The sequence below is a fragment of the Callithrix jacchus genome, chromosome 9 (genome assembly GCF_049354715.1).
Source record: "Callithrix jacchus isolate 240 chromosome 9, calJac240_pri, whole genome shotgun sequence".
Taxonomy (NCBI): Eukaryota; Metazoa; Chordata; class Mammalia; order Primates; family Cebidae; genus Callithrix; species Callithrix jacchus.
The window spans coordinates 109092470-109114486 of NC_133510.1; the positions used below are offsets into that span (position 1 = coordinate 109092470).

At 47.1% G+C, this 22017-nt stretch overlaps 1 protein-coding gene across 1 annotated transcript; it reads right to left on the bottom strand.

Annotated features, from left to right (window-relative positions):
* Positions 1-11072: 11072 nt before the first annotated feature.
* On the bottom strand, positions 11073-21996 carry CKAP4 (cytoskeleton associated protein 4). Its single transcript, XM_035257462.3, has 2 exons — positions 21272-21996; positions 11073-13559 (listed from the first exon to the last, which is right to left on the bottom strand). The coding sequence occupies exons 1-2, from the start codon at positions 21713-21715 to the stop codon at positions 12234-12236; spliced, it is 1770 nt and encodes a 589-aa protein (XP_035113353.2). The 5' UTR covers positions 21716-21996; the 3' UTR covers positions 11073-12233.
* Positions 21997-22017: the final 21 nt, after the last annotated feature.

Below are 22017 nucleotides of genomic sequence, written 5' to 3' on the forward strand. Positions count from 1 at the left end.
AGGCGGGAGGATTACTTGATCCCAGGAGTTCGATGACAGCCTGGGCAACATAGTGAGATGCCTGTCTCTGAAAAAATCAAAACATGAGCCAGGTGTGGCAGTGTGCCCCTGTGGTCCCAGCTACAAGGGAGGCTGAAACGAGAGGATTGCTTGAGCCCAGGAGGTAGAGGCTGCAAGTGAGCTGTGATTGTGCCACTGCACTCCAGCCTGAGCGATGGAGTGAGACCCTGTCAGAAGAAAAATTCTAAACTCACATTTTGCAGGCCAACTATAGGAGGGCTCATTTCACAAGCCTGGCATTTCAATTCCCTGCATTTAGTTGATTTCTAAGTACCAATAATTGAGCACTTCACTGTCATGGCCGCTGTTCTAAGCACCTCAGATGCAGTAAGCCTCACAACAACCCTATGAAGTAGGCTCTAACGTTAGCATCGTTTGCATTTATAGGTGGGGAGACTGACGCAGGAAGCACATAAGTAACCTTTCCCATGTCAGACAGATATAACATTTCATGCCTGGGAACTCAAATAGTAAGGCTCAAAAACCCAATTTACCCAATTTTTTTTTTTTTTTTTTTTGAGACAGGGTCTCACTTGGACTAGAGGGCAGTGCTGCCATCACAGCTCACTGCAGCCTCAACTTCCCAGGCTCAAGAAATCCTCCCACCTCAGCCTCCTAAATAGCTGGGTCTAGATGGCGCAAATTTAGGAGATGGCGCAAAATTCTCACTTCAATTATGTTCTCTGGGTTCCTGCTGCCACAGTCAGACTGATGTGGGGCAACCCAGCTGAAAGTTCAGGGGCTTGAGCTGCTTTGGATTTTTTACTGGCACCACCACACTGGCTAATTTTTATATATTTTGTAGATACAGAGTTTTGCCATGTTGCCTAGTCTGGTCTCGAACTCCTGAGCTCAAGCAATCCACCTGCCTTAGCCTCCCAAAGTGCTGGGATTACAGGCGTGAGCCACTCCACCCAGCCAGAACCCAGTTTCTTAACCACAAGTATTATAAGCACAGTACAGGTACATAGCTGTATTCTGGGACATTATGGGAAGCTGATTTTATTACTATGGGAAAGGGAGTGTGGTTTAATGGACAAAAAGCAGGCTTTGTTATAGACAAACAGATTTGAAACTGAGTCCTGCTGCTACCACAGACTGTGTGCTCTCAGAGCAAATTAGTGACCATTCCTTAGCTGCAGTGTCTGATCAGTAAATCAGAGACAACCATTTTTCCTCCCTGGGATAAATGTCAGGATGAGTGAAATGAGAAATGTGTTCCACCTAAGGCATGACATCAAACACAAATGCACAATTATGGGTGGCTGTTACTTAAGGACTAAGTATCAAACATTTGACTTGACTGATTTAAAGGGCACAGCCTGCACATCTTAACTAGCTGGATGTAGGAATGATAAAGGTCCTTAGGTATCTAAACTACTAACATAAGATTCATATTAAACAAAACCCTTTATTAATATATGTCTTCAAAAGGGGATAATTAGTGTGATAGTATACACATTAGAAAGCATTGATGTCACAGAGAAATACACACATAGGTCTTTTAAACAGTGGATTTTCCCGGTAATTTTAATAGTACAACTGGATTTTATCCCCTTTCTCAAGAGCTAAAGATGAAGAAATCATTCCTGTGATCCCTAACTCAGACACTAGATGGCGCAAAATTCTCACTTCAATTATGTTCTCTGGGTTCCTGCTGCCACAGTCAGACTGATGTGGGGCAACCCAGCTGAAAGTTCAGGGGCTTGAGCTGCTTTGGATTTTTTACTGGTGCATCCTGGCATCTTCTGAAAGTAAACAGTCTTTAGATGAGGTTATCCAAGATGTCAGCCCTGCCCAGCCAACTCTTCCCATTCTACCCCAGTAAATGAGAAAACATTGTGACCCAATGTGTCCTGGCCCCGGTGAGAGATACAAACAGACCCTTGGTTAAGACAGAAGCCACCCTGAACCCTAGAGATCTGCCCATCGTCCAGTCCTTTTTCCCTCAGGCTTCCTCCTGCCCACCTGAGGCTCCAAAAGAACCTCGTGTGATGATTAAAGTTAAGGAAAGTTGGATCTGGAAGAGAACATGAAGATTATTTGATCTCCCCTCACTTTTCAGAAAGGAAGACAGACGGAGGCTTAGAGAAAGAAAGTGTTATTCCAGGCAGCACAGCACAGCAGACCAGCACTAGGACCAGAGTCCTGATTCCAGGTCATTTCCTCCATCCCTACAGTTCTTGTCACCCCACCTGGGAACTCCCTCATGGTGTGCAAACCAAGATCATACCAGTGAATAGAAGAAAACGAAGAAGACCTAGGTTTCTGAGTTTCCATGAAGGTCTCTGTGGGACAGGATGCATCCTAACACCGGCATCTACACCCAATTGGCAATGCCTCTTTCAACACAACATCACCAGGTACTGAACACAGATCAGTGGGGTTTCCCCACAGGCCCATTACCCAACAGGTGTGGCTCCTGAGTGTTCACTGCTGTGCACGGGGGCTTGCACAGCCAGTCCAAGCTGCCACACCTCTTCTTGCCAAGAGTGGGTTTTGCTGCCTGCACCAGCTCAACTGCCCTGATTCTTTGCTTACTTCTGAGCATTTTGGATCTGTGCTTAGGCCTGAAGTGGAGCCAAAAAGAATCATGGGGGAGAAGAGAAGACATGAGGCCCAGTCTTCTTAACTAGTTAATGAGCTTAGGTGAACAACTTCCCCTCTCTGAGGCCCAGTCTCCCCATCTGTAAAACAGCAGAATTAGATTAGAGCCTCCTCTCAGCCTTAGCCTCCCTCTCTAATGCCTGTCACATGGCTATTTAGCTCTCATTACTATGAAAAGTCATTAATCATATGTAAATGAAGCATTTCATGCAGTATATGTAGGCATCGTTTGCTTTCTGATCTATACTAGTTTAACTATTAAAAGTATATGCTTTTAAGGGGAAATGTTTCTTCCCCTTTTTTAAAAAAAGTTTAATTATGAAATATTTCTGACCTATGAAAAGATATCAGGAACATGGGGAGGTTGGGCATGGTGGCTCACACCTGTAATCCCAACACTTTGGGAGGACAGGGTGGGTGATCACTTAAAACCAGGAATTCAAGCCCGTCCTGGGCAACAAGGGAAGACCTTGTCTGTACAAAAACTGAAAAATTTGCCGGGTGTGTTGACACAAGCCTATTAGTCCCAGCTGCTACTTCAGAGACTGCAGCAGAAGAATCACTTGAGCCCGGGAGGTGGAGACTACAGTCAGCCAAGATCACCACTGCACTGCAGCCTGGGTATATATATATCACACATATCTACCATCTCCCCATATTGTATTTATTTTTTTGAACAGAGCAAGACACTGTCGATGATGTTAATGAACATAGCGAAGTGTTCATTACAGTATCTAAGTAGTAGATATGTGAGTGTCTTCTGGACAATTCTTCCAACTTTGCAGTTTGAATTTTCATAATAAAATATTGGAGAAAAAATGTATTGTGAGTGATATCATTAACACTTAGGTAGCCCCCACTCAGCCTAAGAAATCTAATGATCTGAATTTGGATATTCAGTCTCCTAGTCATTTCTTGGTACTTTTGCTACAATATATAGTATTATTTTGCACAGTAAAATGCCATAGTTTTAAGAATTAAGGAATTTCTGAAGCATCAGACTGTGTATTTTGTCTGCAGCTTATTGCTTTGCTTGGACTTTTAGTTGTGAGAATCATCCCCAAAATATATAAGGATTTATTCATTTTTATTGTTGTTTTGAGGTCTATTGTATGAACAAGTGATAGTGGACTGAATGATCTCGTAGCTACTTTCTAGGTGTTTCCACTTTTCTTTCTTCATAAGTGGCACTGCTGTACCCATTCTCTCCATGGCTCCATGTTGCATGGTGTGTGGGAAAGGGGCACAGTGGTGTTCAGGTGCTCTGTGGAGACACACGTGGCCTCTAGCACAGGTGACCCAGGTGTTCAAACCGTGTCCTCAGGAACCTGTGTTTTGCTGTCTCTTGGTTCTGTTTCCTTCTATGCTGGCCTCATTCTCAGTGGCCTCTGCACATGTGATGGACCTTAGCAGTCCCGGGCTTTTATCCAGCCAGCTTGGCAGTCCCGGTGGGCAGAAGGCATCCTTTTCCAGACAGTTCCAGCAGTAGTCAGAGGACCCGATGGCGACCTGTGTTCCTCCTACACAAGTCAGATCAGATTTCTCACTCACCAAACCTGGGTCATGCACTCAGCCCAGTCGGTCTCATTAAAGCCAAATGGACCAAGAGTGGGAAGAGCTGATTCCCTAACAGAAAACAGAGTAGTAGTTTCCAAGTGAAGGAGGACTGGATGCTGGGCAGGCAACAACAACACATGTCCGGGACCCGGCAATCCTCATGTGGTCCCTTCACCACCACACAGGTCACCCTGCACGTGATTACGGTGCCATTAACATGTCTGTGGCCCCTGTTTGGCTGGCAACCTCTCAAGGAGGGAGACCTCATCTTTTGTCTCATCTCCCCTCAGCAAATGCAGCTCAGTGCCCAGTTTATAATAAATGACAGCGGGTAGAATCCATCCCTTGACCAAACACAGCCCGAAGAGGGGGAAGGGCAATTCAACTCTCTGTCTCTGAGGCTTTAGGTCCTCCCTCTGTGAACCCAGCCAGAGGGGTAAGACGAAGACAATTTCCACTGCACCTCACCCTCTCTTTTTCTATTAGAGTTACTGACCCTCAGGACAAATGCACTGTCCAGTTCAGAAGTCCGTATGTTCTCTTTATTGAATAGCTGCTCTTTATTGAACACCTACTCTGTGCCACACATTTTTTATATATGGCGGGGCAAGATTCATCTAGACAGGAATGTTTCCAACCTTCTAGCAATATGCAGAAAACAACTGTACCCTTTAATAGGGTGAATTTTATGCGATGTGATTTATATCTCAGTAAAGCCATCACCTTTTTAAAGAAATACCAAGTCTTATATGGTATGATTTCATCTCTATAAAATTCAAAAATGGGCAAAGTAGTCTACAGTGATAGCAGTCAGAATAGTGGTTAGGTGAGAGGGTATTGACTCAGGAGCACAGGGAGCCCCTGGGGTGCTGGAAAAGTTGAGTATCTTCATCTGGTGATGAGGACATAGAGGTATTGTGTGCAGAAATTCATTCAGCTGTATATTTCGGATGTGTGCCTTAAAGCATGGAAGTTACACCTTAACAAAAAGTAATTCCAAATAGTGATGTCTTGTTAAGTAAAGAAACCAGTTCTAGAGCAGTACAGATTTTTAACGCTTTACCATTAAAATGTAATGGTTTGCCATTAATTCATTTACTTTTGAATCATTAATTCATTCAATTCATTAATTCAATTACTTTTGAATCAACCTAATAACTCAAGCTATTGAGTTCTAAACCTGGCTACCCCACTTACTAGCTGTGACTAGGAAGTACTTTGTCCAAGTTACTGAATGGCTATGTGCCTCAGTTTCCCCATTGGTAAAATGACGAGGCTAATAGTACCTACCCTTAAGACTATTATAATGATTGAATGAGATAATCCTTGTAAAACCTTTAGAGAAGTGTCTGGCACATAGTAAATGCTCAATTTTAGTTATTTCTATTATTACTGATATGGGCCAAGCACAGTGATCTCTGTGGATACAGAGACAAAAGACAGAGCCTTATTCTCATGTGGAACGCAGCAGAAGCAAGCGGTCATGAGGCAGACAGAGGAGTGCTTTGAGGACAAGAAGCAGTCAGGGTGTGGGCTTTCGTGGGAGGAGCTCCATAATTCGGCCTGTGGTTTGGGTTGAGGGTTGCAGGGAACCGGCAAAGGCACCAAGAGTGACAGAACCAGGGACATGTGATGGGTGGTTAAGCTAATAGGAGTTTGCAGAAGAGGAGACTGGAGGTCAGGAAGACAGAGCAATCAGAAAGCTCCTTCTCAGCCACACCCTAGAGCCAGGCTGCTCCGGAGGCCAAGGGGAGAGCCTAGGGATTTAGCAGGGAGGAACACAGGCAGATTTGCTTTTGAGAAAGAGAATGCTGGTCATCCCTGGAGGATTCCCTGAATGGGAGCCAGGCTAGAGACAGGGAGGCCAGTTAGGAGGCTGTACCCATCCCTCAAGCATATACTGTAGTCTGTATAATACACCGACCTGTTTCTGTATGTCTCCTCACAGCTGCGTCATGAGCACCATGAAGGCAGGAACCATACCTGTAAAGTCATCTCCTTAGTCTGGCAAAGGATGTGTGGCTTTCCGAAAGTTGTTGAATGGATACTGAGTGCATGGACAGCGTTTCTGATCTCAGTTGAGATCAGAAGCACCATGGGGGCGTGGTGGGGGTGAGAGGGGTGGATGTGTCAAGGCCTTAACTCTGGGAGTTGTAGAGGGAGGGGAAAGGGGAGAAACAGGAGACAAGGGGTGACTCCTGAGTTTCTGGCTTAAGCAGTGAAGGGGCCAGCTATGCCATTTACTTTGAGGGGCAACAACTTTGGTTTGGATACGAGTGCTATTTCCAGGGGTGTGGGGGGGACAGCAAGGTATCCAGATATTATTGGAAAAACAGATCAGTAGCTCAGAGGTATGGTCTGAGCTAGACATAGGGATTTAGTAATTTAGGAATAATTATTATATAGGTGGCAAGTTACATGAATGCACATACAAGAAAAAGTCTAGAAAATGACTGTATTGTTTGGCATCTATTGAAATAAAAAGTGATCTAATGCATTCATTCATACCCATACTTGTAATGAAAAGAATTTGAAATGGCTCATCAATACACTCTTTATATTTCTTTTTAGACTATAGCTTCCAACTCCTTCATCTTTTCCCTCTAGGTAGAAATAAATACACCTGGCACCATCAAATTTTAGCCCTACTCTCTAATTTTAGTCTTGGTAATCATCTAGCCTAGTGGTTCTCAAAGTGTAATCCCCAGACCAGCAGCATCAGAATTACCTGGAGCTTGTTAAAGATGCAGATTCTTGGGTCCCTCCCCAGACCTCCTGACTTGGAAACACTGGGACCTGCAATTGGTGTTTTCACAAGGTTTCAAGGTGACTCCAATGCATGTTACTATGTGAGAACCACTAGTCTGGCCCATGGCCATCATTTTGCAGATGAGGAACATGAGATACAGAGAAATAAAAGATGTACTTGCCTGACATCACACATTGGCCGTAGCAGGATATGACCCAGACATTCGAAGGAAGGCTAAGATTCAGCTACACAGCCCAACAGAGGCAGCTATCTTCATTGCAATGGTGGCATCAGGAAGAAATGCTGTCTTCAAGGGGTTGGTTCTGCAAAGCCATCTCAAGTCACTCAGCTTCTTCAGTGTCTACTGAAAGCAGGGCCCTGTGTCAATCTCAAAAGTAAGGCATGGCCATTGCTGGAAACCATGAGGACAGCATATTTTATCAAAAAATGTCTCACCTGTCAGAAGCCTTTGGTACGAGTTAGGGTCTCGTCAGGAAACAGAAATTAAGTGAGTAATTGAGTTAGGGGAATTTCAGCAGAATTGTGACCCAGTGAGGCGCGGTTCACTACTAAAGCCACAGTGCTTGTGGCTGCTGACTGGTCTCCTGGGCCTTTCCTTGGCTCTTCCTTTCCTTACCATTACTCCCCATTCGTTTTCCTCCTCCCTCTCTGATCATTCTCTCATGGGTTCCTTTCCTTCACATCGCCTTTAAATTATCTAAGCAATCTCATCCACTTCCTTAATTTAATAGTTAGTATGGATGAGTAATTCTGAAAGCAGGCCTATCATCCGAGCTCCAGACCTGGCCATCCCATGGGCTCTGTCTGTACAGGCAACATGAATGTAACTCACCTTCTTATATCCTCTCCCAATCTGGGAGGGCCATTGTGTTAGAGGCCTCTGCCTTCCTTACCCTACATGCATTCAGCAGTGTCTAACCTAGCACATCTCTGACATCCATCTGCAACCCTCATCCTCAGGGCACATTGGACCCAGCCTAGACCACTATTTCCCAATGTCCACCTGCCCGTCTTGCTCTCCTCCAATCCTGCCAATGCGGCGGCAGAAGCAAGGGCATTCTAAAACCCAGTTCTGACCATGGTTACTTCCCCCATCCCAGTTTAACCCTTTCGTTTATTCCTCATAGTTCAGATCCAGACTCTCAGGGATGATACACAAGGCCTCCAGGTCCTGGCCCCATCAGCCCTCCTACTCCATCTCCACCGCACAGCCCACCTCTGCTCCCTCTATTCCAGCCTCAAAAACTGTGCTCAGCCTCTCAACTCTCCTGGCAACTTCAAACCTAGCACCTTTTCCTTAGCTACCTGACTACCCTACTTATTTTTTAGAACTGGGTTCAAGTTTTACCATCTCTTTACGTAGTCACTTCATTAAAACAAGTCAGGTGGCTCACACCTGTAATGCCAGCACTTTGGGAGGCCAAGGCAGGCGGATCACGAGGTCAAGAGATTGAGACCATCCTGGCCAACATGGTGAAATCCCGTTTCTACTAAAAAAATACAAAAATCAGCTGGGCATAGTAGCACATGCCTGCAGTCCCAGCTACTCAGGCGGCTGAGGCAGGAGAATCACTTGAACCCAGAAGGCAGAGGTTGCAGTGAGCCGAGATTGCACCACTGCACTCTAGACTGGCGACAGAGCGAGACTCCATCTCAAAAAAATAAATAAATAAAAATTAGCGGAGCATGGTGATGCGCACCTCTAGTCCCAGCTAGTCTGGAGGCTGAGGCAGGAGAATCTCTTGAACCCAGGAGCTGGAGGTTGCAGTGAACCGAGATCCCACCACTGCACTCCAGCCTTGCAACAGAGTGAGACTCCATCTTAAAAAAATTTAAAAAATCATACACACCTGCCAATTACTGAGGTCACAATTTCAAAATATTTAACCACTAGTAAAGCATGGGCACCCACCCATCAGAACAAATGCAGGCCCTGGGGTAGGAGCAGAGTCTTACGGTCTCTGCTATACTAGAATATTAATATTAGGTGCTGGACTGTAAAGAGGTTTAGTGGTCCAGACAGAAGACACGCAGGGTGCTCAGGGTAGCAGCTATTCACCAAATAGGACAAAAGTATTTCAATATTTGAACCTCTGGTATGATCCATGCATGATCACTGAAGCATGTACAGTGTGCCAGATGCTGTGCTAAGCTAACCCCTAACACACTACCTCATTCAGTGCTCACAACCATCGCTTATCACCTCCATCATCTTCATCAATTATCAACACCATTGCCATTCTAAGTGACTTACCCAAGGCCACATGGTAAGTGGTATAGTAGTCTCCTCACCAGGGTGCTGTCGGTCCTGCCTGAGAAGTTTCACTGCAGCCTCTTATCCTGGTGCTGGATCTGCAGTTTAACCAACACGTTCAGTAATTTGTGTCTATTATTTGTTTAAAAGGCAGGGCAACCTGTTTCCTGAAGGTTCCCATCACTCATGGAAGCATTCCAAGGGACTTCCCCCAGGCCTTCAAAAACCTGTTCTAACCCCCTCTAGACCAACCATGGCAGAACTGGCCACTCCTTCCTCTTGGTGCAATACACCTGGCTCTAATATCTGTATTTCTTTATAACACCTACCATGTTACATGACTGTCACACCCACTGGGCTAGTCCTGTACATTTTAATTGACTGATACTTAGCAAAATGTCTATCAACCCAATAAATATCTGTTGAATTAATGGACACTGTATTGAATGAATTAACAAGACTGAGCTGTATTTGGTATAAGACTCTAACTGCCCCACCATGAGAAATATGTGAATTCCTAATATATTCCTTTTACTTTCACCACTTGAACTTCTATTTATCAGACACTTGTCAATGTTTGCTTTTATAATATTAATGAGAAGATATTACACGACCCATAGTCAGAGATTAGCAACTGCAGAAATGACAGCAGGAGACAGAGTAAGAACACACTCAATGCAACCAACTGGCCTGAGAAGGAACGAATTTTAATTTTTTCCATGCATGCAACTTTATGCTGTTCTGCACACTCTCCAAGGTGAAAGCAGTCATTTAAAGCATACACGTCAATACTTAAGACTTTAGAAAGTAAAATGATTTGTTTTGAAATAAAAATAGAAATTTACAGAGCCTTTCCCGATTTGCTAACTGCTTCGGAAAAAACTTCAACCTCCAAGTTATGAAGCTTTGAGGATGCTGCCTCAGGGACCCAGTGACTGACAGCAATTCAGAGATGAGGAGCTCTTCAGCCAGAAAGGGGACATCAAGTCACAGGACCTCAGGTCCTAGCCACCCTCTACTCCCTAGGTGGGGAAGAAGAAATCTCTTGCAGCCTCAGGCTCTGGAACAAGACAGTACATGTTCCACAGGCAGAATGGACCTGCACTGGTGTCAGTGGACATGGACGGTAGAGAATGCTGTCAGTTAGAGCAAGGACGAGGTTCAAAGCTCACTGCCACTTCCTAGCGAATGATCCTGGATGAGGGTTCTCAGCCTGCAGTCCCTCTGTGAAGTGGGAAACGATACTGTCTACCTCAGGGGACTCTGAGGAGGAATAACAGGTTATTAACGCATGCTGAGCACAAGACCTGGCACACAGGTACTCAATAAACAGCATGCGCTTTTTATTAGGTGGAGGGTGGAAGGCAATCCAGAGAAGGAACCGTGCCCAGGTGTGCTCTAGGGCTGAAGGTCACTAAGATGGTCTGAGACACTGGTTCTCAACCCTGGCTGGACATCAGAATCAGAGAGGAAGCCTTTAAAATACCAGTGCCAGCCTCTTTATGCCTATTCAGTGGGCATCTGTGGAGGCAGGGCCCAGGCATTTTTTTAAAGCTCCCAGGAAGATTCTAATAAGTAGTCAGGGTTGAGATCCTGTGCTTGAAGCTAAAAGAGCTGGAGACAAATAATAATCGAACAATACACCTGCTAACAGTCCATCAAAGGAGGTCCCCAGCCCAAGAGTGAGGCCATCTTGGTTTTAGAATTAAAAGAAAAAACAGCCTTAAAATTGTAAACTTACCTATTTGCTAATTCTGAATATCACATGCTAATAAAACACATCATAATTACAAAATTCTCAGAAAGCAAACCACTCTGGAAAAGTCATAACAAAGCTCAAGTGTTTATTAAGAATTAAAAATACTGTAAATAAGCCATACAGTTCATTTCACAGTAAACTAAACAAAACCTTTTTTTTTCTTTTACTTTTCGGGGTTTTTTTCTTTTTTTCAATTTTTTTTGGAAGGGCAAGACAGCCATTAAAGAACAATACAGCTCAAAGGGAAGGGAGATACAGCAAACAATTACAGAAACGCAGTACACACGCTCCTCACCAACAGACAGCGCTGCCCAGACAGCAAACCTCTTCATGGACATCATGTTAAAATAAAGGGACTTGGCCTACATTCCCCAGGGAGACACCCCATTCCACTGTGGACAGCTCTCCTAACGCATTTGTTGAAAGAACGCAATGACACCCCTTTCTGGGATTTTAAACCTGTGCATTCCTTGGTAACCTCCAGAGAGAAAACACAGGCTGGCCAGGGGGGACAGAGGGCGCCGGGACTCTGCTGGGTACAGTGCTTCACATTCAGAACCGTCTGGATGCTTTGCATAGTTACCTCTGATATCACAAGATGCCTCAGGAACAGAAACGGCAGGCACACCATGGGAGGGAGGCGGCCCTCAAGCAGCGGATTCCTTTCAAAGAAAGACCCAGGGGCTTCTCCCCTCCTCATTCCAAGCTGACAGCTATGAGTTTTAACTGGTTCAAAGTGGAAGACAAGTGAGAGATGGCTCATACAAATCTCGGCCAGAAGTACAAAAAATAAAAAGTAAAATTAATTTTCCTTAGAGACAACTAGAAAGAAAAGTGTCCCCCAACCCACCTTTTTTTTTAACTTGAAATCTGCCAGCCAGACAGGATTTTTGAGGTTAATCTGCTTCTGTTAATCCTCAACTGAAGCCGTTATCATTTTTCTCTGACTAGAGACATCCCTTGAAACGCCACCTGTTATTCACAGGGGCTGCGCTTCAGGAAACCAACCAAACACAGAAGCAAAGAACTCAAGAAACAACAATGTGGTAACCATTGTAAATAAATTAATCGGCAGGAAAATGCCATGCCTTGGTGTTCAGGTAGTGACGACTGCTCTTTAAGAGGGCACAAAAAATTGGGAGGTGGGGGACACATGGGAGAAAACCACACATTTTTTGGTCATGAGAAATTGGACTTTAAATCCACACCCTGCACACGCAACTCATTTAGACCTTTTCGTGAATCTTCTCCACTTTCACAAACAACCTATCCAGGTCATTCCTCAGGTCATCTAGCAAACCCTTGGCTGATTCCAGGTTGTTCTCGTTGGTTTCTATTTTGACCGAGTATGCAACCAAACTGTCCACGGCAGTCCTGAGCATTTTCAAGTCCGCCTCCACTTGGCTGACTGAGGCTTTCAGGTTGTCTAGAGAAGAAAGTCTGTCCAGGAAGTCCTGAGGAGGCTGACGGGCAGCCTGGGCTTGGTCCTGACTGAGCAGCGTGTGCACCTGCTCCTGCACCTTCTGGAGTGATTCCATGGTGCTGGGGAGCTCGCCCACAGTCCTCTTCAGCTCCTCCACGTCACTGTAGAGCACCAGCTGCGCCTCGCCCAGGCTCCTCACTGTGCTGGCCAGGCCGTCCTGGTCTGCCTCCGAGGACCCCAGGCCTTCCAGGTGCCCCTGCAGGGCGGCCAGGCGCTGCTCATGCTCCTGGCTCTTAGACAGAAGAGACTCCAGGCTCTCGGTCTGGCGCGCAGAAGCTGCCTGCACAGAGAGCACCCCATCCTCCACGTGTTGGAGCCTGGAGTCCAGTCCCTGACTCTTTTCCTGGAGTGCCTCAAAGGCTTCAGAGTGTCTGAAGCCTCCGTCCTCCTTCGGTCCATAGGAATCGGCCTTCAGCTGGCGGAGCTCTTCCTCCAGTCTCCGGATCTCCTCTGGGAGGCGGGAGACGGACTCTTCGGACCTGAGAAGCTTCTCCGTGAGGGCCTGCAGGGCGAGCCGCTCCGTGTCAGCTGCCTCCTTGAAAGCCTGCTGCTCCTGCTTGAGGCTCACCAGCTCGCGGACCTCCGTGTAGACGTCAGACTCCATAGTCTGCAGGGAGCTTCTCAGGGCCTGCATTTCCCACTCTCTAGACTTGGCTGAGGTCTGTATCTCCTTCACAGCTTCCTTCAAGGCTTTCAAATCCTGCTTGTGCCCCTCAGATTCTTCCAGTGAGGCGACTTTTGCCTTCACATCATTGATCTCCTTCTGGCTCCTCTTCTGGACTTCTGTGAAGATGGCGATGTTGTCATTGATGGATTTGGTGAGCTCCGTCAGCCGCTCTTCCACCGTGTTCTCCAGGGACGTGAAGTCCCGCTCCCGGGCGTCCTTCACCACATGGATCCCATCCGAGAGGTCTTTGAGGATCTCATTCTGGAGTTTCTGCAGCACTTCGCTGATCCGGCTGACCTCACTCTCCCCTTGCTTCACAGCTTTCTCTGTGAGGTCTTGTTTATGCTGGGAGCTTCTCAAGATGGACTCAAAAGTTCCAAATGTGGCTTGCAAAGACTGCACCTGTAATCAAAATCCAGATGTTAACTGCTGACAAGAGCTGATGAGTTTCATATGATACAACTTTTTTTGTCTGCCCAGACTCCAGGTCCTGTTTTTTCCCAGAATGGCACAATTTTCCTTCAAAGAAACATCCTTCCACACATAGTCTATGTGGTTTTGGGTACCAACCCTAGGTCCCCTCCTAGTGCTCCAGGGATGATTTATAACCCAAGCCTGACTAATCAGCTCTTTCCACTGGCCCCCCCCAGAGCCACTGTAATTAGCCCAGGGGTGGGCATGTGGCCTCACAAAATTCTAGGACTTCTGTTAAAACCACTGGGAAAGAAGGCCTCTTTTCCCACTGGGATTGCTGGGTATAGGATGAGGTAAGCCTGGAGCTGCTCAGAACACCACAAGAGGCACTAGTCTAACAAGCCAGCAGAGGGAAGCTGAACTGAGACATGGCAGGATCAAGTTCTGAGGACATCATCTGAATCCCTGGATATGGCTGTACCTCAAGGAATCTACTCTTGGACCTTCTAGTTTGAGCCAAACTACTCGCTCTCTTTAAGCCACTCTGGGCTGGGCTTCTGGCTCTTGCAATTTAAAGAGCCTCACAAGGGTCCAGGTCTCTGCTCACCACTTCTAGCTACCTGGCTCTCAACAAGCCACTGTCCTCCCTGGATCTCGGTGTCCTTACCTGCAAAATATGAGTGTGGACCAGATGATTCCTTAGCATTCCCTAGCTTTGTGAAAGTACTGTGATCTCATTTGCCACAATACATTCATTGTAAATCAATGCTACCCTAAATAAGGTCTGACCCAAGAACTACCCAGGAGAGCCAGTTCAATATACTGAGAGGCTAGACCACACAAAGATTAATAACCTGGTAAGTTTTAGCCTGATGTGCCACATGGTGCCACCTTTAATGCTTTGTTCAAAAAAAAAAAGGGGGGGGAGCAGAAAACAAGAACCTGACTCTATCAAGTCCCTGGGTCTAAAACCGTCAATTCACAGAAGAATGCAGGAGAGACAGATATCATGAAGAGGCAACCAGCCATTCCCACAATGTAGAAAATTCTACAGGACAAAGAACCAGCATCTTCAACAACTAAGTGGCATTTTAAAAGAAGGAAAGAGAGGAAACTTACAAACAAAATTTAAGAGATTTTTTGATCAAATATAATGTGTGGCTCCTATAGAGATCCCGATTTGAATAAACCAACTGTTAACAAGATATCTTTGAGCCAGGCCTGGTGGTGTCCACCTGTAGTCCCAGCTACTTGGGAGGCTCAGACAAGAGGTTCCCTTGAGCCCAGGAATTCAAGTTCAGCCTGGGCAACAGAGTGAGGTTCTGTCTCTAAAACAACAAAAAATTTTAAAATAAATTAATTTTTTAAAGATTTTTAAAATAATCAAGGAAATGTGATTCCAGAATGAGTGTCAGATATTCAAGAATTACTATACACCTTGTTGGGGATGATATGCTGTGTTCCATTAAAAGAAACAGGGAAAGGAGTAGAAAGGGAAGGAAAGGAACCCTTATCAGTTAGAAATAAATCATAAAATGCTTTGGGTAAACTGAGTATGCCAGCCAGGGATTCATTTTAAAACTAATTCCTAATTCCCTATCCCCTGGATCTCTCAGAACAACACAGGCTCCTCAGAGGCTCTAGAGCTAAACTGCCAACATTTCCTGAAGCCCTGGACCCACTTCTGCCTGGTGAATCTTCTGGCTTCAGGACAGGACAGCCTCTCTGCCTGCACTATGGCCACTCAACACCAGTGGTACCTGGATAACAAGGGAGACCAGGTGAGGCACCCATAGGGCAAGAGAGTGGTTCAGAGTCACTTCTAACTTTAGCCAAAAAAAATGGCAGAGTGGAGGGAGGGGTGCTGATGGAATGAAACAAGAATGGCAAAACATCAGTAATTCTTGAAACTGGGGTTCATTATATTGTTCTTTGTTTACACTTGAACACTGCTATGATAAGAAGCTAAAAAATAAAACAGCACAGACTCTGGAGCCAGACTGCCTATGTTCAAATCCTAGCTTCGATGCTTCCCAGCAGTGTGGTCTTGGGGAAGTTATTTAGCCTATCTGTTCCTTGGTTTCCTCAGGTGAACGATGGGAAAACAGTACCTGACTCATATGATTGTCTGTAGGAGGATTAAGTGAATTATTAATGTATCAAGTACTTAAAATGTGCCCAGCATACAGTGAATGCTCAATACATGGCAGCTATCATCATTGTGATTATGTCCCACTTCTTCTGAAGTACCTGGTGAGTCTGCAGATTCCCAGCACCATCCTCAGCCCAATGCCAAAAGGCAGGAGGATAAACTGAAATGGGATGTGACAGCACATCTAGGCTCTCACACCAGCCCTACCAGTAACCAGGTCTGTAAGCACGAAGAGTCACACTCACTTTCCAAGTCCTGGCTCCTCATCTAGTAGCAAATAGGTCTCTAAAGTGCGGTCTAGCTCCATCCATCTATTTTAAGACAGATTAGAGTAAGGTTCTCAGGGGCTCCAGAATACTAGACAAATTCCCTACCCAACCAAATGCAACCGGAGTCCTAAAGGACACTCTGTGAGGGTACTAAAGAGAGCCCATCTCTGAAACTAGGTTATTAAATCACAGTGTCTGCCTGTTCTAAGCATAGCACTCAGAACAGAGGTGTGAGCAGGTGACCACGGTACCTTCAACAAGGCAGGCTTTCATCCAGTGTTTTTCGAAGGAATCACAGAATGAAGGGATTCAAGCAAAGCCTGATGAGCTGGTCCATGTCTCCTCTGATCCCTGTCAACCTTGACCTGAGCTGGCTCTTCACAAATGGTTAGGAAGGAGACTAGAACAGAAATTATACCCAACCCCCAATACTATAAAAAGAACACGGTTTTCCCCTACGGAACATGCTAAGAGTTATATATCATATTGTTTATCTAAAATAAACTTGAGAGATTTTTCAGTCAAATATAATGTGTGGATCTTATAGAGACCCTGATTCTATAACTCATTATAATAACTCATTATAATCAATATGCATTGGAAATATCTGTTCCCCAGCCCAATGCCAAAAGGCAGGAGGATAAACTGAAATGGGATGTGACAGCACATCTAGGCTCTCACACCAGCCCTACCAGTAACCAGGTCTGTAAGCACGAAGAGTCACACTCACTTTCCAAGTCCTGGCTCCTCATCTAGTAGCAAATAGGTCTCTAAAGTCCAGTCTAGCTCCATCCGTCTATTTTAAGACAGATTAGAGTAAGGTTCTCAGGGGTTCCAACATATATGGGATACCCACTAAGTGGCAGACACCAGGAAAGATGCCAGAGATGAAATGATGGCTAGGATCCTTGCCCTCAAGGAGGTTACAGCCTAGGGTGGGAGGACTGGGTGTTAGCAGTGGTTGACATTCAACAGGACACTTGCGATGTACCAATAACTGTATGAAGGACTTGAGACACATAATCTCATTACACCCTCATCATCATCTCATGAGTTGGTGGCTCCCAACGATCTCCATTTTACAAATGAGGAACCTGGCAAGTGGTAGGCTCAAACATCAAAATCCCAAAATGCCTGATTTCAGAACCTGAGCTCTTAACCACTATGTGATATGCCCAGGCAGGGGCACTGACTTCAAAGTGCACTGAATGGCTGGAAGAGGGGCTGCCAACTCCTGAAACCCTGACTCCTTATGCAGAGAATCTAGAGGAGAAAACAAAGAAATATGATCGGGGAACTTACCCTTCCACAAGTAAGTCCAAGTCTCATTAAACTGTCTCCAGCAGGCCTAAGCCTTACTCCTACCATTGCTTTATATCACACTGGATCTGCCAGGGCAACACAGGCTCTTCAGAGTGCCTACAGCTGAACTGCCAACACCTTCTGAAGCCCACGACCCACTTGTGCCCGCTGAACCCTCTGAGTAAGGCTAGGCCAGCCCCTCTGCCTGTGCTACAGTCACTCAGAAGATCTGAGCCATTCTCCAGTAATAAGGACATCTGGAGAACAAGAGACACGTGGGCACCCAACTCCAGCTACAACACTTATGGTCTGTGTGTGACCTTGAACGAGTGACATAGCCAGTCCTCAGCTGCCTCATCTGCAAAATGGTGCTACTAAATGGTACCCACCCAGAGGGTGGCTGGGAGAACAGATATCGTGACTATAACGCATTTAATAGCATGCCTGGCCCACGGTGAATACCAATTATGAATAATACTATAAGTACACTTCCCTGCTAAGAACCAAACTCCACCCCCCACTAAGTCAAAAAGAATTATAAAGGGGTTCAAACTTAGGCTGTGAGAGAACCAATCACGACTTGTTCCTCAGTGCAAAATAACTTATTTACTGGCCACCCCAAAGATGCAGACAGAGTGACCACATTCTGTGGCAAATCCTAACACTGTTTTGGCCATGTTCTGAGTTTCAAGTCAATGGAATGTTTACTGAGCACCTACTACGTACTAGGCTAAACAGTGGAGTGGTTAAGTGTCCTAGGAATTAAGACAACAGTTTGGATCTTAGCCCAGCCACTTATTAGCTGTATAACCACTCGGTTACTTAGCCTCTCACTTTTCTCATCTGCAACAGAGGGCTGATAATACTACTTACCTCTCAGGGTTGTTGTGAGAGTCAGAAGATGTTGCATTTCAAATGCTTTGCATAGTGCCTGGCACATAATAAGTGCACCATAAATATAAGAGATTAAATGATAGTTTTATTACACTACTAAATTAAAAGAAAAGTGGTCAGCCAGGTGCCGTGGCTCTTATCTGTAATCCCAGCACTTTGAGAGGCCAAGGCAGGAGGATCACTTGAGCCCAGGAATTTGAGACCAGCCTGAGCAACACGGCAAGACCCTGTCTCTACCAAAAATTTTAAAAATAAATAGTTGGATGTGATGTGCTGGTACACACCTGTAGTCCCAGCTATTTGTGAGGCTGAGGCAAGAGGAATACTTGAGGCCAGAAGTTCAAGGCTGCAGTGAGCTATGATCACACCACTGCACTCCAGCCTGGTGACAGAGCAAGACCCTATCTCTACAAAAAATTATGAAATTTTAAAAAAAGGCTGGTCCGAGTGCAGTGGTGTTTACAACTAATTGATCACAACCAGTTACAGATTTCTTTGTTCGTTCTCCACTCCCACTGCTTCACTTGACTTTAAAAAAAGAGAGAGAGAAAAGTGGTCACTATTACAATGATTTTAGAGCCATGAGGATTCTTAACAGTCTGGATGGAGCTCTCTTCTCATTGTGTGGATGGGAAAACTGAGCCCCAAAGACGAAAGTGATCTATATGCATAGCTGTGATGGAGAAGGAGTAAGAACCAAAAAGAAGGGACTAAGGGAGGGGCAGGGAAAAGCAGAGAGAATTAACCTGGATTCTCTATTTTGGCCTCAACTTCCAACCTCCCCTCTCTCACAAGTTCCTAAATGTGACTCTGCCATGAGTAGGGTGGCCACCTCCTCTCCCTCACACATGCTCAAAATAGTGCCCCTGCCAGGATGTTCATCATATTCCTTCTCTGAACATTTATCGATCACCAACTAGATGGCTGGCACTACCCTGGCCACCAGGATACAGGCGAAATTCCACACCCTCCCTCTTATTGAACTTTCGCTGGAGTTAACCTCAACTGACAACTCCTTATATGCTGCACAAATGATTAGAGTCTTTGCTCCTTCATAGGCTCCCACAAAGCCTACACGAGCCATACAACTATCAGACTTTAATAAATATTATGATTGATTAGTAAGTAGGTGGATGAAAGAGAAGAAATTGAGGCTACTGATTATACTCCAGCAGTATGTCTATTTTTTAAGAATGGTTTGACATTCAGATAGGCAAGGCAGCACTGCCTACTTAATTCCCTTAGAAAGTCACCTCCCTTGGCCTGCAGCATTTAGCAGGCTCTGACTCATTCCAGTTGCTCTGCCACTTTTATTTTATTTTTTGGAGACGGAGTCTCGCTCTGTCGCCCAGGCTGGAATGCACTGGCACAATCTCCACTCACTGCAACCTCCACCTCCCAGGTTCAAGCAATTCTGCCTCCGCCTCCTGAGTAGCTGGGACTACGGGTATAGGCCACCACACCTGGCTAATTTCCGTATTTTTAGTAGAGACGTGGTTTCACCATGTTGGCCAGGCTGGTCTCAAACTCCTGACCTCAGATGATCCGCCCGCCTCGGCCTCCCAAACTGCTGAGATTAGAGGCATGAGCCACCATACCCAGCATGCTCTGCCAGTTTTAAGAGGAAATTCCTATTCCCGCACACTCAACAAAAGTAGAAACTTGTCAAGACAGACAGTATGCTGGGAAAAGGAGGCACAGGCTCGGGAATCAGAAGTGGAGGGATTTTTTTTTGTTTCAGTCTTGCATGCAACTTTCATTGAGCAATGACATCATGGAGGGTGAATGAGATCAAAGGGGCCATACTTGGTCTGAAAAAAAAAAACACAGAAGGGTGGAAGCTAAGGACCTTCGCCTTGAGAGTTGGGTCCTTCCACACCTGAAATGGACCCCTGTGGACCCTGAACGAACAGGGCAGTGGCCTAGACATTCTCATGTGTCTGCCACTCACCAGCTGGGAACTTTGTCAACTCACTCCTCTCTCTAAACCTCAATATTCTGGTCTGGAAAATGCAATCAAAACCGTTAGCCTATCTCCCTCCCAACGTGGCTATAAGAATTAGATACTATGTGAGTAAGCACTCTAAACACCATATAAATGTGGCTATCGGTATTATTCACCAGTATGATCTAGCGTTTTTGGCCTTTCCCTTCCCCTAAAGCTGAAGTAGGGCTGGGCTCGGTGGCTCACCCCTGTAATCCCAGCACTTTGGAAGGCCCAGGAGAGCAGATCACTTGAGCTAAGGAGTTCGAGACCAGCCTGGCCAACATGGTGAACCCTCGTCTGTACTAATAATTAAAAAAATTAGCCGAGCGTGGTGGCGCATCCCTGTAATCCCAGCTACTCGGGAGGCTGAGGCAGGAGAATCGCTGGACCCCGGGAGGCAGAGGTTGCAGGGTGCCAAGATCAAGCCACTGCACTCCAGCCTAAGCGACAGAACAAGACTTCCTCTCAAAAAAAAAAAAAAAAAAAAAAAAAGCTATAGTAGGACTACTTCAAAGGCCCACCTGGGCAGGCCAGTCCAATACAGGAGAAGGGACCTAAAGATCAAATTTCATTTGATCCCACAAATGCATAAGAAAGCCAGCTCCAAGTCTATTAAAAACCCGCTCAGATGTCTCCCACTGGCAGAGCTGAGGTGGGGCCTTGCCTGAGGCTTCCAGGGATGCACTGGCTTCCTTTCCAACCTCCTTTTCAGACAACTCTGTCCATTCAGCGGTTCCTAATCCAAAAAGAATGGGCTCCCCGAAGCCTACCGGCTTCCTTACAGGTCACCGCTAATGCCCTGTGACAGGCCCTTGGCCCACCCTGCCAGGCCAGCCTGGCCATCCTCGCAGCGGCCCATCCCTCGGGGCCGATTCCTCCGCAGCCATTAACAAAGGGGGTCTGGGGACTGTCTCGGAATGAGGGGACCGGATAAAGGGGGGTGTCCAGGCCAGGACCCGCCAAGGAGGAGCGGCCGGCTCCTGCCTCGGGGCCTGGGCAGGCAGGAATAGGAACTGGCCGGAGAGCACGAGGGGGCCCGGCCGCGGGTCCGGAGGCCGCAGTCGGTGGGGACAGTTGGGGGGTCGGGGATACCCACCTTCTGTTCGACGCCCTGCAAGCCCTGGCCCAGCTCCTCCCTCTGGCGGGAGAAGTCTTGGTGGCTGCGCCGGACCTGCTGGACCTCCTCCAGGACGTGGTGGACGCACCAGCCCAAGAAGGCGGCCGCCGCCACCAGGGCGAGGTAGAAGAGAAAGTTGAGCGCCCTGCCGAGCCTGCGCGAGCAGGACGCCGAGGACGAGGCGGCGGCGGCGGCGGCGGAGGACTTGCCGCCGCCGCCACCGCCGCGGTGGCTGCCCTTGCCGTGCGCCTGGTTCTGCGGGTGCTGCTGCGGATGCGACGCGGGAGGCGGCGGCTGCTGCTGCGGCGCCGGCGGCGGCTTCTTCGCCACGTCATCCACGCCGCCCGACGGGTGGGCACCCTTCTCCGAGGGGCTCGCGGCGCCGTGGCCGCCCTTGGAGCCCCTTTGTTTGGCCGAGGGCATGGCGGGCGCGGCAGCGGCTCGGGCCGCGGGCAGGGAAGCGAGCGAGCGCAGCGCGCGGCCCGGGAAACTTGCTGGGGCTCCCCCGGGACTGGGCGAGCGGCACGCGGGCGCTGCTGGCGTCGGAGCGGCCGAGAGGACGCGCGGCGGGGAAGGAGGCCGGGCCGAGGAGGAGGGAGGAGGGGGCCTGCCTCCGCCGCGGCGCCGACCCCGCCTCCCGGGAAGGGAGGCCGAGCGAGCCGAGCAGGGACAGTCTGCCACGCACGCCGGCCCGGCGGCCCCTCCTCCCCGCCGCCACGACCCCG

Excerpts from the sequence above, each read along its gene's own strand:
- CKAP4 (XM_035257462.3), bottom strand. The coding sequence starts at position 21,715 with ATGCCCTCGGCCAAACAAAGGGGCTCCAAGGGCGGCCACGGCGCCGCG. Across the intron at positions 13,560-21,271 it reads TGCAGGGCGTCGAACAGAAG|GTGCAGTCTTTGCAAGCCAC; the intron begins GTGGGTATCCCC and ends TTTTGATTACAG.